The sequence below is a fragment of the Scyliorhinus torazame genome, chromosome 4 (assembly GCF_047496885.1).
Source record: "Scyliorhinus torazame isolate Kashiwa2021f chromosome 4, sScyTor2.1, whole genome shotgun sequence".
NCBI classification, from domain to species: domain Eukaryota; kingdom Metazoa; phylum Chordata; class Chondrichthyes; order Carcharhiniformes; family Scyliorhinidae; genus Scyliorhinus; species Scyliorhinus torazame.
The window spans coordinates 298,632,554-298,648,927 of NC_092710.1; the positions used below are offsets into that span (position 1 = coordinate 298,632,554).

The 16,374-nt window shown below is 51.1% G+C and overlaps 1 protein-coding gene across 3 annotated transcripts in view; it reads right to left on the minus strand.

Moving 5' to 3' along the window:
• ak9 (adenylate kinase 9) overlaps nt 1-16,374 on the minus strand; it is a 544,334-nt gene that overhangs the window by 96,693 nt on the left and 431,267 nt on the right. For all 3 annotated transcript variants that reach the window (XM_072499993.1, XM_072499992.1, XM_072499994.1), the window contains exon 31: nt 15,301-15,502. In XM_072499993.1, coding sequence (XP_072356094.1) covers nt 15,301-15,502 — 202 coding nt within the window. The remainder of the gene's footprint in view (nt 1-15,300; nt 15,503-16,374) is intronic.

Consider the following 16,374-nt stretch of genomic DNA (forward strand, 5'->3'; position numbering starts at 1 on the left):
AAAATCCTGACCAGCACCGGCCCCACTATCTCGGCAAACTTTTTATAAAACTCCACCGGATACCCATCCGGCCCCGGGGCTTTACCCGACTGCATGGCCTTCAGGCCTCCCAATACCTCTTCGATCCTGACCAGGGCCCCTAGTCCGTCTACCACCCCCCTACCCACTCTTGGGAAGGTCAGTCCGTCCAGGAATCGCCTCATCCCCTCCGGTCCCCTGGGGGGTTCTGAAGTATACAGCTTACTATAAAAGTTCCTAAACACCTTGTTCAGCCTGCCGGGTCCCCTACCAGGTTTCCCTCCCCATCCGCTATCCTTCTTATCTCCCTAGCCGCTTCTCTCTTCCTTAGTTGTTGCGCAAGCATTCTGCTGGCCTTCTCTCCATGCTCATATATCGCGCCTTTTGCCTTTCTAAGCTGCTCTACGGCCTTGCCTGTAGTCAGCACCCCAAACCCGGCCTGCAGCCTCTGTCGTTTCCTGAGTAACTCTGGCCTCGGGGACCCCGCATAGCTCCTGTCCGTCCGTACAATTTCCTCAACCAGTCGGTCCGTCTCTGCCCTATCTGTCCTGTCCCTATGATCCCGGATTGAGATCAGCTCCCCTCTCACCACTGCCTTCAGCGCCTCCCAGAGACTTCTCCGGTATCATTTATCTGCAGGTAATTCAGCTCCCCCCATTTGCTCCATGAACCCTCTCAGTTCCTTTGCCATCGCTGGCAACCTGCCCGTTTGTGAACACGACCGATCCAGGCTCGGGTCCAGGACTGTGTTAAAGTCCCCGCCCATGATCAGTTTGCGCAAGTCCAAGTCGGGGATCTTCCCTAGCAACCTCCTGCTAAAATCCACATGGTCCCAATTAGGGGCATACACACTAACCAAGATTACTCTCACCCCTTCGAGCTTACCCCTCACCATAACAAATCTGCCACCTCCATCTGCAACGGTACCCTCTGCCTCAAATTGAACCCTTTTATTAATCAGGCTCGCAACCCCCCTAGTCTTAGTGTCGAGCCCCGAATGAAAGACCTGAATAACCCAGCCCTTCCTTAGCCTAACCTGGTCTGCCACTTTCAGGTGCGGCTCCTGCAGCATGACTACGTCTGCCTTCAGAACCCGCAAATGCGCGAACACACGCGCCCTCTTCACTGGCCCGTTTAGCCCTCTAACATTCCAGGTGATCAGCCTGGGGTTGGGGGGCACTTCGCTCCCCCCTTTGACGATCAGCCATCCCCGTTCCTTGGCCAGCCCCCCAGCCATGTGTCGCGCATCCTCTGGCCCGCCTCCTGGCCAGCTCCACCCATGACCTCCCCACTGTTGCCATGTCCAATTTCCATCCTCTCAGCAGATCAACTCCCATCCCCCCCCCCCCCCCCCCGCCCCCCCCTAGCAACACCATCCTACCACCTAGCCCCTCCTCTAATCCAACTATATGAACACCCCCCATCTGGCTTCCATTGACTAGCCCACCCAGCTAGCCTGGTGGCTCCCAGCTTCGGTGCCAGCGCGTCTCTCACCCATTGTTCCCTGGCTCCCCTCCCCCCAGCCCATCCATACCCAAACCAGTCCTGCTTAAACAGAAACTCTGTACAAGTCAGAAACATCCCCAACAATAGTGCAATTTAAATCAAACAAATAGAGATAAGAAGTACCAGGGACTCTCAGCCCTTCCCCCCCAAACACAGAAAAATATTGCAAAAAAGTCCCCCGAAACCCCCATCATAACTGCACCTTTCTAACTATTTTCTTTTTTATATTGTCCTCCTACCAAAACTCCAACCAAAAAGGAAACATTCAAGAAAACCACGAAAAAGAACAAGAAAAACACATCACAACCAAAATACATCCACCTAAAAAGGTCGAAAAAAACAAAAAGAACGGACCCAAGCATGCAGGCACCTCTCACAGCGAGAGAGAAACAAAATAGACTTAAAAATTCTACCATGAGTCCAAGAGTCCTCAGCTCAGGGCCAGCCCTTGCTTCTTAACAAAGTCCATCACCTCCTCGGGTTCCTCGAAATAGTGGCGCTGACTCTCATACGTAACCCACAGTCGTGCCGGAAACAGCAGGCCAAATTTCACCTGCCTGTAGCCTCCCCTCCTCCCGGCCACCTCAGTACTCAGGTCTTGGTAAACACGCAGGGTGCTATTGTCCCAAGTACAGCTTTGTGAGCTCTTGGCCCACCTGTGGAACCGGACCACCTCGTCGCGGCTGCCTCACCTGCACTCTGTGTGCCCTGTCCACCGCCGGTGGGCGAAGGAACACCTCGTTCCACAGCAGCTTCTGAAACATACCCTCCACATACGCAGTAGCATCCAGCCCCTCAGCCCCCTCCGGGAGGCCAACAATTCTTACGTTCTGCCGGCGAGATCTGTTGTCCAGGTCCTCCAGCCTTTCCAGGAGCATATTCTGCTGATCCCTCAACATCCGAATCTCCACGTCCGCCACCGTTTGATAGTCGGCCTGCTCCTCCACTGTCTTCTCCAGCTTCTGGAGCTTCTCAGCCTGATCATCCAGCCTTTTTTCCAATCGGTCCATCGACTTCTGGAGCGTCTCCAAGTTATCGCGCTTCAGAGCTAAAAAGCCCTCCTGCATGGCCTGTAGCAGCTGCTCCATTGTAGGCTGGGCTGTCGGCGCCTTGCTTTGGACATCGGCCATATTGGTCTCTCTCACAGCCTCCACCGTGCCCTTGCTTGACCACTTCTTCTGCTGTTTACGGTCCCTCCGGCTTCTTAAGTCCATACAACTCTGTATGGGTTCAGTGCCGGAGTACTATTGCTTTCCAGTTCCGCGCTCAAAAGCGCAAAAAAGTCGGGGGAACAGGTCCAAAAGTCCGGCCGAAGCAGGAGCCACGAAATGTGCGACTTACTCCCTCATAGCCACCACCGGAACCTACTTTTCAATTTCTGCTGTACCACACCTGTAGAGCGGGCCGTGTGCTCCCCATACCACAATCTAGTGGGTCATGGGTCAGGTGATCTCCATGATATACTTTGGAGTACTCTAAACCCTGGCCCATAACACTGTTCTCCCTCACTTCACTTGTGACTTCCAGATGTGGAACATTCAAGCCTACTGTGCTGCTCAGGTTACTCAGCAATGCCAATGTTAGTCCACACTGGTGGGGGTGTATGGTGGGGCTGCTCATGTTGGCTGCCTCAGGTGTACAGCTGGTCTGCTCACTATGGTTGCAACTCTAGCAGGAAAGCATTATGTGTTTCATGTCGCAGGTAGGGCTACCAGTGTGGCAGGTGGGCTGCGACGGGGACATGAAAGTGAAGGGGGATTGATAGGGTTGGGGGGGGGGGGGGGAGGATCAATGGCAGAGGCAAGAGGGTGAAGCGATTTGGGGAGGTTTGAGGGGGCAGAGGACACTCTGTAAGGTTTTCGGGCAATTCGGCCCTTTTTGGACTGCCCAAGAATAAAACCCAGAGACTGTAAACTGGACACTTTTCAGCCAAAGGAACGTAACCAAATTTCCCAGCAGGCTTGGTCCGCTGAGCTGAGTAGGGGCATAGGTATTTACAAACCCCCCCCAGGAGCTACAAGGAAGAAGGAGCCAGACAACTAGATAAGATTAAACACAGAGACAAAGGGGCATGGTAATTCTGTAAGGGGCCTGCCTGCAAGCAGGACAATGGGATGGTCATAGCCCCATGCAGATGTAAATGACTTTGCCTCCACCAGAGCAGAATCCAATCAACACCCCATCAACATAGCAGCGATCTCCAGAGCAGATGGAAGACTTTGAAAATCTTCACAAGGGAGCTCAACCTCGTTATCTCAAAAAGCAGACTGGAGGCGGACCTAGGGGAGGTACTCCTATCTTGACAGGTCTGACCGGCTCAAAGGGGGCAGGACCAGCGGGAACTTTAAACCTTATGGATTCAATGCAAAGGGGGCTGGCCGAACACAGGAAAAAGCCAGGTAAAACGGATATAAAAGGGGCTGTGTTTCGATTGAGGGTCGCTTGGCTTGACCTCTCCACCTTTGACTTGACCTCCTGCAGCCTGTGACTGTAAGTACCCTGCAGCAGCTTGCGAAACTCCCTTGACTTTGATAGTGGTTGAGGCTTTGGGGAAGGGGACTTGATTTGTGTTTTGTGTCATTGCTAAAATTGTGTAACAATAAGATTTTACGTTGTGTCCGTTATAGTACTTTCTGAATAGACTTAGTTTGTGTTAGAGTTTAAGATTCTATTATAATTTCTTCTGTTTGGTGATTTTGACCTGGGTTTTGCAATAAACCTCGATTTGCTGATAATTGGAGTTGTTTAAATTCTTCAATCTCTCACCAGCGATCTCTGACCAAGTCATTGTTAAGATATTCCTCACCTTAATTCCGGGGTCGAGAATCTAGGGTCATCTTGAACGATTCAAACCCGTTCACTCAGGACAGGCTGCTGGTTAGGTAATAAACAGCAGTGTCCTATTCTCTCTCTTGGGAAAGCTACTCCAGCGAAGTAGGAACCGGGTGGGTGTTGCACCACCGGCAAGAGAGAGAATCACCTGGGCATTGGTGGGGGTCTGGATATCTGTATGATATAAGCCTCAGGCTTCCGGTTAGGGATAAACGGCTCTCTTCCGTGGAGGTGTCCCAGTGCGGCATCCCCTGGCCTCTGACGTTTCAGTGCCAGCTGGAGAGAGACACACACAGATACTCAAACCCCAGATATCGGCCCAGTAGTGGAGTAGCAGAGATGGAACCCTCTACAACTCATAGGCAGAGGGAAGTTTGGGGTGGGGAAACTGTAGCCTGACATGGAATATTGGACTACAAACACAAAAGGGAGCAGATGGGAATTGCATGATGGGGATGGATGCATGCAGATCCTAGAGTACGAAAGAGGTACTGTTTGCATAGAGAAACATGAGAGAGATGAGGAGGGATAAAGCTTTCACAAGAGGTACATAGAACACAGAACAGTACAGCACAGTACAGGCCCTGTACAGGCGATGTTGTGCCAACCATTTATCCAATTCTAAGGTCAACCTCACCTACACCCCTTCAATTTACTGCTGTCCATGTGCCTGTCCAAGAGTCACTTAAATGTCCCTAATGACTCAGACTCCACCACCTCTGCTGGCAGTGCATTCCACACACCCACCACTCTCTGTGTAAAGAACCGACCTCTGACATCTCCCCTATACCTTCCTCCAATACCTTAAAATTATGTCCCCTCGTGACCACCATTTCCGTCCTGGGGAAAGGTCTCTGGCTATCCACTTTAACAATGCCTCTCATCACCTTGTACACCTCTATCAAGTCACCTCTCTTCCTTCTTCGCTCCAGTGAGAAAAGCTCTCGCTCCCTCAATCTTTCTTCATAAGACATGCACTCCAGTCCAGGCAGCATCCTGATAAATCTCCTCTGCACCCTCTCCAAAGCATCCACATCCTTCCTATAATGAGGCGACCAGAACTGGACACAATATTCCAAGTGTGGTCTAACCAGGGTTTTATACAGCTGCAGCAAAACCTCGCGGCTCTTAAACTCAATCCCCCTGTGAATGAAAGCCAACACACCATACGCCTTCTTAACAACCCTATCAACCTCGGTGGCAACTTTGAGGGATCTATGTACGTGGACCCCAAGATCCCTCTGTTCCTTCACACTTCTAAGAATCCTGCCTTTAATCCTGTATTCAGCATGCAAATTCGACCTTCCAAAATGAATCACTTCACATTTGTCTAGGTTGAACTCCATCTGCCACTTCTCAGCCCAGCTCTGCATCCTGTCAATGTCCTGTTGTAACCTGCAACAGCCCTCAACACTATCTACAACTCCCCCAACCTTCGTGTCATTGGCAAACTTACTAACCCACCCTTCCACTTCCTCATCCAAGTCATTTATAAAAACCACAAAGAGCAGAGGTCCCTGAACAGATCCCTGCGGTCACCGACCTCCAGGTGGAATACTTTCCATCCACTACCACTCGTTGTCTTCTTTCGGCCAGCCAATTCTGTATCCAGACAGCCAAATTTCCCTGTATCCCATGCCCCCTAACTTTCTGAATGAGCCTACCATGGGGAACCTTATCAAATGCTTTACAGAAATCCATATACACCACATCCACTACCTGACCTTCATCAATGTGTCTCGTCACATCCTCAAAGAATTCAATGAGGCTTGTGAGGCATGACCTGCCCCTCACAAAGCCATGCTGACTATCTTTAATCAAACTATGTTTTTCTAAATAATCATAAATCCTATCTCTCAGAATCTTGTCACGTGAGAGTACCCTTTAAGAAATGGGTGTTTAAGAAATGTGCCTTTAAGAAATGGAGCTGCTCATGTTACTGGAGTGATGTCAGAGTGTGGGTGGAGCTGAGCTCTACTTCTACTTTTTTTAGTTTCAGTTTGAAAAAAGCTTGGGTGTGTCTGTGAGCTGTACTGCTGTTGATCTATGCCATCAAAAGACTATCTATGGATCATTTGGCGAACTCAGAATTGTAAAAAGGTCTCAGTATTGAATGTAAACCCTAATGTGCTCCTGTTTAAAGGTTGTTAAGTTTTTGGCTGTTAAAAGAACAGCATACAGATTACTTAGTGTTGTATTCTTTGGGGGGTGTATTTGATTTACTGGTTGCTTAGATGTTCACGGTTTGTTTTAGAAAGGTAAACTTGAGTTCATAGAATAAACATTGTTTTGTTTTAAAAACCACTGGTCCATTTTCTGCTGTACCACACCTGTAGGGTAAGCTGTGTGCTCCCCATACCACAATCTATTAAAAGTTGTGGGTCAGGTGAACTCCATAATACACTTTGGGGTTCTCTAAACCCTGACCCATAACAATCCTTTCCAATATTTTGCTCACCACAGACGTAAGACTGATGGGTCTGTAATTCCCAGGGATTTCCCTATTCCCCTTCTTGAACAGGGGAACAACGTTCGTCTCCCTCCAATCGTCCGGTACTACTCCAGTGGAGAGTGAGGACGCAAAGATCATCGCCAACAGTGCAGCAATCTCTTTTCTCGCTTCCCGTAGTAACCTTGGGTATATCCCGTCATGCCCAAGGGACTTATCTATCCTGATGCTTTTCAAAATTTCCAGCACATCCTCCTTCTTAATATCAACCTGTTTGAGTCTATTAACCTGGTTCATATCGTTCTCATGAGCAACAAGGTCCCTCTCTCTAGTGAATACTGAAGCAAAATATTCATTTAGGGCCTCCCCCATCTCCTCAGATATCTGCAATACAGAGATTTAAGGGACAGCAGGGAGGAAGGGTGGTCTTGTGGTCATTTATTAAGGAATTGGAGAGCTGAGTGCAAGTCATCTGGATTGATGTCAAGGGGTAGGGGTGAGTGATTTAAAGCAGTCCTGGAGCTCTATTGAAATCAGTTAGGATGAGAGATTAAAGGCAATCGTGGGGCTCTTTGGACCTTGTAGTTAGGGTGAGAGATTAAAGACGGTTGTGGGGTTTCATGGGCTATGCTACAGAGTTATGCATGGCAAGCTCATCATGTTCCTGCTCCAGCAAGGGAAGGCCTGTGTGATCAATGGTGATCAAACACAGCGCGGTGTGCCAGGCGTGGCCATAGTTTTACAGTCAGTGGTGATGGGCATGTCTGGCATGGTACTGAGCTGAAGATGTGATGGCCATGGTCGGGTGGTATCTGCAGCCTGTAAATCGGGAAACCATCGTAAGTGGGGGGCAATCAAATCTCTCTTGGGGATGGGGTTATTTGTGTCATGGGGATATAACAGTGATAGGTTCAGATGAGGGCAGAATATCCACTGCAATGACACAAGGATCCAGGGTTACTGGGGAAGGCTGAGGAATTGCTGGAATGAGTTCTACCTGTATGTCATGAGGCTTCAGGAAGTTCAAAGGGACCAGAACTCTGACAGGGGAAGGGTCGAAGCTGGTTTCCAATGTAAAAATGCAGCACCATCTTAAGACTCCAAAGTTATGAAGCAGTTTAAAATTGAAAGTGGAAAGATTCCGCAAATAAGGAACCCACTGGCTGGACCCAGGGGACTTAATGGAGAACCCTCGTGCTGCTTAGAGAAACAACACGGAATTGGAGTCTGAGCTGAGCGAACTCAGGACGAGTTTATTGAAGGTGCAATTGGAGCGTTCTTGCATGAGACTGCGGGAGACATGGGGCGGGATTCTCCAATAATGGGGCTATGTCCCCACGCCGTCGTGAAAAGCGGTGCCAACCACTCCGGCATCAACGGTCCCCGATAATGGGGAATGCTCCCCTTCCTAGGGGGCTAGGTTGGAGCCAGAGTGGTCCCCGAAGCTCCAGCCGGCACAGAACGGCCCGCGCGAGTTCACGCATGCACAGAGCGGCCAGCTGTGTGGGACCTGAGTAACCCACGCCGGCGGGACTCGGCCAAACTCGGTCACTCGGCCCATCGGGGCCCGGAGAATCGTCGGGGGGCCGACCGGCGCGGCACAAATCCCGCGGGCGCCCGAGAATCCTGCGCCGGGTCGGACAATCCCGGTTATGGAGTTCAGAATGAAGTTGATCAATTTGAGCATTAACAGAAGAAAGTGAGAATGGAGGAGGCAGCCAATTATGAAGGGTGAATAGTTTCTGGATATCTGCAATTGGCATGGGTAATGCATAAAAGGGCATTGAGCCATTCTAAAAGTGCAGGTTAGGCATTTTTAAAATTCATTCATGGGATGTGGGCATTACTGCCAGCATTTATTGCCTATCCCTAATTACCTTTGACAAGGTGGTGGGAAGCTGCCTTCTTGAACCGCTTGGTGAGTTCCTGCAGTGCATCTTGTAGATGGCACACACTGCTGGCACTGTGTGTTGGTGGTGGAGGAAATGAAAGTTTGCCAGTCATGTGGGCTGCTTTGTTCTGGATGGTTTTGAACATCCTGGCAAGTGGCAAGTGAGTATTCCATCACACCTCACTTGTGCATTGTAGATGATGGACAAGCTTTGGAAAATCAGGAGGTGCGTAACTCATTGTAGGATTTCTAACCTCTGACCTGCTTTTGTAGCTGCAGTATTTACACGGCCAGTCCAGTTCAGTTTCTGATCAACGGTAACCACCAGGATGTTGGAAGTGGGAGAGATCGGAATGTTATCAAGGGCCAATAGTCATTGGCTGGCACTTGTGTGACCCGAATATTATTTTGAGCATTCTGTCAACGAAGCAATGTGTGGGACCTATGGAATCCACAAATTAAGGGGGTACTGCAAGAACCAAGTTAGAAAGCATTGAGCTGATAAACTGCGTGCATGTCATTGACTTTCTACACATTCACAGACCAGTGCGCACATGAAAATGGGTATTGGCAGCTATCATGCATGGCCATATTACAACGTCTGGAGAGAGTGTAAAAGGTGTAATTGCATAATTTTGCGTTATCCCAACTGTTCTGGCCACTGTTTTTCCGTTAAACGTTAACACAAAAACAGATTATTTTGTCATCCTCATGTTATTGTTTGTGGGTGCTCGCTGTGTGCAAATTGGCTGCTGCATTTCCTGCATCTCAACAGTAACTACACTTCACAAGTACTTCATTGGATGTAAGCACTTTGGAATTTCTGGGGCTAGATACTCCCAAAATGGGACTATGTCCCCACGCCAGCGTAGAAATGCTGGCGTTTCACTCCGGAGTTGTAGCACAATCAATCACTCACGAGGCGAGATGAGATGGGAGTCAATCGATGGCTTTATTACGCAGACTTGTTTCCCAGCAGCACAGTTACACAATGCGGCTGGGTGGAGCCAGTAGGCGGCTGATCCAATTGGGACCCGGCGTCTATCCACCTCTCGGCATCACAGGGTACCGTAATACCCCTAATGCATACCATCACATTCACCCTTTGTTAAATAAGAACCCGGTGGGGGTAGTGGGCCGTATGGTGGTAGGGGTTTACAGAGTCGGTACCTGGGATGCCACTAACACAGTGGCTATACTCCGATATCAAACTACTAGCACTATTTACAATGCTGTTTTTACTGGGCAACTGAATTGTTTACAGAGGCATTTCGTGTTTTGTTATAAAGATTCGATGAGTCGAATGGGTTCCCTGGTCCTCACCGATCGCCTCAGCCCCGGTTGTGATGCAGGCGCTGGCTCGGGCATCATCGTCTCTGGGAGCGTAGTGATGGCTCTTCCTGCTTCACTACCCCTAGGCGGGGCTGGGGGAAGGACCAATTCACCTGGGAAGGGGGCGGCTGTGGGGTGCGCCGGTAGGAGGGAGGGTGTGATTGGTGTTGGGGGTGTGTGTGTGGTTCCGGCAGGCGCCAGGTCCCGCAGGGAGACCGTGTCCTGTCAGCCGTCGGGGTACACCACATAGGCGTACTGAGAGTTTGCGTGGAGGAAATCAGCCCTCTTGACCAACGGGTCCGATTTGTGCGCCCACACATGTTTTCGGAGCAGGATGGGTCCTGGGGCTGCCAGCCAAGTCGGAAGTGACGTTCCGGAGGAGGACTTCCTGGGGAAGACAAGGAGGCGTTTGTGAGGTGTTTGATTGGTCGTGGTACAAAGCAGCGACCGGATGGAGTGGAGGGCATCCGGGAGGACTTCCTGCCAGCGGGAGACTGGGAGATGTCTGGACCGTAGGGCCAGCAGGACGGTCTCCCTCTCTACCTGACCATTTCCCCGGGGGTTGTAACTGGTCATCCTGCTCGAGGCAATGCCTTTGCTGAGCAAGAATTGACGCAGTTCGCCGCTGACGAAGGAGGACCCCCTATCGCTATGTATGTAGGCGGGGAAACCGAACAGTGTGAAGATGGTGCAGAGGGCTTTAATGACTGTGGCGGCGGTCCTGTCGGGGCAGGGGATGGCGAATGGGAACCGGGAGTACTCGTCAACCACATTCAGGAAGTACGTGTTGCGGTTGGTGGAGGGGAGGGGCCCTTTGAAGTCCAGACTGAGGCACTCAAAGGGGCGGGAAGCTTTTATCAGGTGCACTTTATCTGTCCTGCAGAAGTGCGGCTTGCACTCTGTGCAGATTTGGCAGTTCCTGGTTGCTGTTCTGACCTCCTCAATGGAGTAGGACAGATTGTGGGTCTTCACGAAGTGATAGAACTGAGTGACCACCGGTTGGCAGAGGTCCTCGTGGAGGGCTCGGAGGCGGTCCACTTGTGCGTTGGCACATGTGCAGCGGGATAGGGCATCGGAAGGCTCGTTCAGCTTTCCGGGACGATACAAGATCTCATAGTGCTGGGTGGAGAGTTCGATCCTCCACCGCAAGATCTTGTCATTCTTGATCTTGCCCCGCTGTGCATTATCGAACATGAAGGCAACCGACCATTGGTCAGTGAGGAGAGTGAATCTCCTGCCGGCCAGGTAACGCCTCCAATGTCGCACAGCTTCCACTATGGCTTGGGCCTCCTTTTCCACTGAGGAGTGGCGGATTTCTGAAGCGTGAGAAAAAGGCCACGGGTCTGCCCGCTTGGTTGAGGGTGGCCGCCAGAATCTACGTCGGACGCGTCGCTCTCGACTTGGAAGGGGAGGGATTCGTCGATCGCGTGCATCATGGCCTTTGCGATATCCGCTTTGATGCGGCAGAAGGCCTGGCGGGCCTCTGTCGACAGGGGAAAGACAGTGGACTGAATTAGCGGAAGGGCCTTGTCCGCGTAGTTGGGGACCCACTGGGCGTAATAAGAGAAAAAGCCCAGGCAGCGTTTCAGGGCCTTGGAGCAGTGAGGGAGGGGGAACTCCATGGGGAGGGGCGCATGCGTTCAGGGTCTGGGCCTATAACTCCATTTCGCACTACGTAGCCGAGGATGGCTAGACGGTCGGTGCTAAACACGCATTTCTCCCTGTTGTATGTGAGATTCAGGGCGTTGGCGGTCTGGAGGAATTTGCGGAGGTTGGCGTCGTGGTCCTGCTGGTCGTGGCCGCAGATGGTGCCGTTATCGAGGTACGGAAACGTGGCCTGCAAACCGTACCGGTCAACCATTCGGTCCCTCTCCCGTTGGAAGACCGAGACTCCGTTAGTGACGCCGAATGGAACCCTTAAGAAGTGATAGAGCCGCCCAACTGCTTCAAAAGCAGTGTATTTGCAGTCGCTCGGGCGGATGGGGAGCTGGTGACAGGCGGACTTAAGGTCCACCGTGGAAAAGACCTTGTACTGTGCAATCCGATTGACCATGTCGGATATGCGGGGGAGAGGGTACGCATCCAGCTGCGTGTACCTATTGATGGTTTGACTATAGCTATGACCATCCTCTGCTTCTCCCCGGTCTTTACAACCACCACCTGAGCTCTCCAGGGACTGTTGCTGGCCTGGATTATGCCTTCCCTCAGCAGCCGCTGGACGTCTGACCGGATAAATGTTCGGTCCTGGGTGCTGTACCGTCTGCTCTTGGTGGCGACGGGTTTGCAATCTGGGGTGAGGTTCGCAAACAGGGAGGGCGGGTCGACCTGGAGGGTCACGAGGCCGCAGATAGTGAGTGGGGGTGTAGGGCCGCCGAATTTAAACGTTAAACTCTGGAGGTTGCACTGAAAATCCAACCCCAGGAGTCTGGCAGCGCAGAGGAGGGGGAGGACGTAAAGCCAGTAGTTCTTGAACTCCCTCCCCTGCACCGCGAGGTTCGCGATGCAGAACCCTTTGATCTCTACAGAATGGGATCCTGCTGCCAGGAAAATCTTTTGATTACTCGGGTGGATCAGAAGGGAACAGCGTCTTACCGTATTGGGATGTATAAAACTCTCCGTGCTCCCAGAGTCGATCAGGCAGGGCGTCTCGTACCCGTTTATGAATACTGTCATTGTCGCTGTTTGGAGCCGCGACTGGTCCAGGGTCACCGAAGCCAGTCGCTGTTGCTGCATCGGGGCGTTTTCCTCAGGCGCCGTGGGGCCGTCCATTCCAGGGTCCTTAGCCGTCAGCCAAGATGGCAGCGTCCACGGGTCGCACATGGTCGGGAGTGGACAAGATGGCGCCGCCCATTGATCACACATGGCCGTGGGAGCACAAAATGGCGGTGCCCATCCCTCCCGCATGGGGTCCGGGACCCAAGATGGCGGCGCCCGTTGGCCGCACATGGATCGTTGGGGGGGATTGAGGTTGGGGTCCTGGTTCTCCCCCGGAGATTGCGGCGACCCCCCGAGCCTGGCACACCGCTGCAAAGTGCCCCTTTTTGCCGCACCCTTTGCAGAGGGCTGAGCAGGCCGGGCAGCGCAGTCAGGGGTGTTTCTTTTGCCCGCAAAAGTAGCAGTGGGGCCCACCCAGGTGGTCTGGCGGTCTGGCAGCACAGGCCTGCGGGTGCCGGGGGGGTCGGTCGCGGCGGGGGTCCACAGTGCCCAAGGGGCTGACGCGCGGTCGGGGGCATAGGCACGGGCGTTCTATGATGCCACATCGAGCAAGGCAGCGAGGGCCCGTGCCTCCTTGAGGCCTAGTGAGCAATCGCTGGCGAATTTGGGACGAGAGCATACCTGCCACGAAAGCATCCCGAATTAGCAGCTCAATGTTCATTAGCCGAAACCGGTGGGCGATTGCAATTTCTCCCCAGTATTAACAGCGCACTGTATAATTCGTCCAGCGATTCTCCGGGGATTTGCCGTCTCGTCGCGAGCTGGTGGCGTGCGTAGACCTGGTTGACGGGCCGAACGTAGATTCCTCTCAGCATGGCGAGCGTCGACTTGAAATCGTTAGCGTCCTCTATGAGAGTGTAGATTTCCGGGCTCACCCTGGAATGCAGGACCTGCATTTTCTGGTCTTCTGTAGGTACGCAGGTGGCCGTTCAGAGGTATCCTTCAAAACACGCTAACCAGTGTTTAAAAGTGGCTGCTGAGTTTGCCGCGTAGGGGCTGATTCGCAGACACTCCGGAGTGATTCGGAGCGCCATGTTCTTTAAAGTTTGCGTAATAAATTGTAGCACAATCAATCACTCACGAGACGAGATGAGATGGGAGTCAATCGATGGCTTTATTACGCAGACTTGTTCCCCAGCAGCACAGTGACAGAATGCGGTTGCTGGGAGAACCTGGGCTCTTATACTCCGCCTTACTGGGTGAAGTCAGTAGGTGGCTGATCCAATTGGGACCCGGCGTCTATCCACTGTTAGCCTCTCGGCATCACAGGGTACCCTAATACCCCTAACGCATACCACCACAGGAGTATCAGGTGATTCACTCACCTGTAGGGGGCTAGCAGGGACCCAGAGTCATTCACGCAGCTTTAGCCGCGGATACTGGCCCCAGCACTTCCATGGCAGACTCGGACCATGGAGACAGCTGGACAATGTAGGCCTCCCCGGTCGTCCGTGTGCCCGAAGATCCGAATGCCCTGATCTGTTCCCCGCCGCCTATAAGGCCCCCCCCCCCGGTGTCCGATCCCCCCGCTCCGCACCAGGGCGGCTGCGGACTGAGTTTGCAGCCGACACCCGAGCTTCCCGAACGGCGATAGTTGGTTAGAATGACGCTGTTGGGAACTCGGCCGGTCAGGAGTGGAAGATCGCTGGGCGGGCGTCTGGCAATGAACCCTCCAGCAGCGCGGAGTACTCCGCAAACACGCCGATTCTTGGGTCCTGGAGAATCGGCGAACCAGCCCCGGCCCGATTTTGACGTGAAATTGGATTCTCTGCCCCCGCTCTAAATGCGATTTTGGGGCGGGGCTGCGGAGAATCCAGCCCCTGGTGCTTGTGAAAGGCACTATGTCTCTTTACCTATTTCTACCCAGAAAGGGGTAAAGGGTACCTCTGGTTTGTCCTTGTTGTCCTAAAATTAGGCACATTTCCTATGTGCCATTTTGGAATTTTAGTAGAATCATAGCAACAAAGAATCACTACAATGCAGAAGGAGGTCATTCGGCCCATTGTGTCTGCACCGATCCTTTGAAAGACCAACCTACCTAGGCCCAATCCCCCTCCCTGTAACCTTGGCTTGGAGGCAATTTAGCATGGCTAATCCACCTAACCTGCAGGTCCTTGGATTGTGGGAGGAAACCGGAGCACCCAGGGAAAATCCATGCAGACACGGGGAGAATGCAAACTCACACAGACAGTTACCAGAGGTCGGAATCGAACCTGAGTCCCTGGCACTGTGAGGCAGCAGTGCTAACCATTGGGCCACCATGCCACCTGAGACATATTAAGACGTACGTAACAAAGGCCCAAGCATGGAGTTGATATACAGATCAACTGTGATCATTGAATGGCAAATAAGCTTGAGGAGCTGAGCATGCAGGACACCTGAAAAACATGATCCAATTTCTTGGTCTTTGAAGAAAAGTTAAGGCAGACCACATTACACAATAACCTGTTAACCTGTTTTTTTTTGTTTTCAATGCAAATGTTGACACAAAAGTGTGACAACCAGAAGTAAAGCTTTTCAGATAGATCTATAAAACTTAAAAATGACTGAACCATACCCTCTCGTGTTGCATATAATATTCATCAAAACCACTTCTAGGCATTTTGTGACAAACTCATCTGGCACTATCAAACCCTTTTTGAGATGGTTATTAATGTGAACAGCCAGCTCAGTCTTCTTCTGAGTGAGCAGGACTGTGCGTACAGCATCTCCTGCTGAAATGCGTTGAAGTCCAAACTCACTGGCAAACCTCCTGGCCACTGTAAGACAAATAATAAGTGTATCTTGAAAAGCCTAAGTGACCTCAAGAAGAATCAAGACAAGTTGATCACGACTTTGAAATAGCCAAAACATAGCAAAGGATGTCCATTGTTTATTTTTCCTTAAGTATATTTTATTTACATTGCTAATACTTTGAATGGTTGATCATAAGGCAGATTCAGGTTGATTGGAACAAGATTAATTTTTTCTGATGATTGTTGAACTGACTGTGTGATTCAAAACATTTCTGTTCAACAATCCCATGAAACAAAAAGAGGGCATAATGCTTGGCTTTCTTTGATTTAAACTCTGAACAGAACTCTATGGCTTTGGGAGGGTAGAGTTCACCCATCCACGTTCACTGGTTCTAATGGAATACTGGTATCCTACCAACCTTCGCCCACGTATGAGAGTATTGCTTAAGCTGTAAAGGTGCCTTGTTTTGAAAGGAAAACAGAAAATGCTGGGAAAACTCAGCATGTCTGGCAGCATCAGTGGAGCAACAGTGTTAACATTTTGATTGTAGAAGGGGGTGAAGCATATAGAGCAGAGTAGAAGGTCAGCAAAAGATGGTAACTAGGAGAGGGATTGAAACAAAGCCCAACACAAATTGGAGAAACAGCACCTCATCTTCTGATTAGGCATGTTACAGGCCTCAGACTGTGACCTTTCTCTTCCAATTGGACTCCTTTTTTTATATCCAAAACGTTTTTTGTCCCAGTGCAAACCGCTCCCTCCTCCACTGGGCCATCTGTCACTTGTTCTTTAGATTTGCTTTTGCTGAACACTGCACTTTGTTCATCCATTAACACATTCTGATATCTTAACTTTATAATAAATAATAGACAATACAGACTCCAACTTTGTTTTG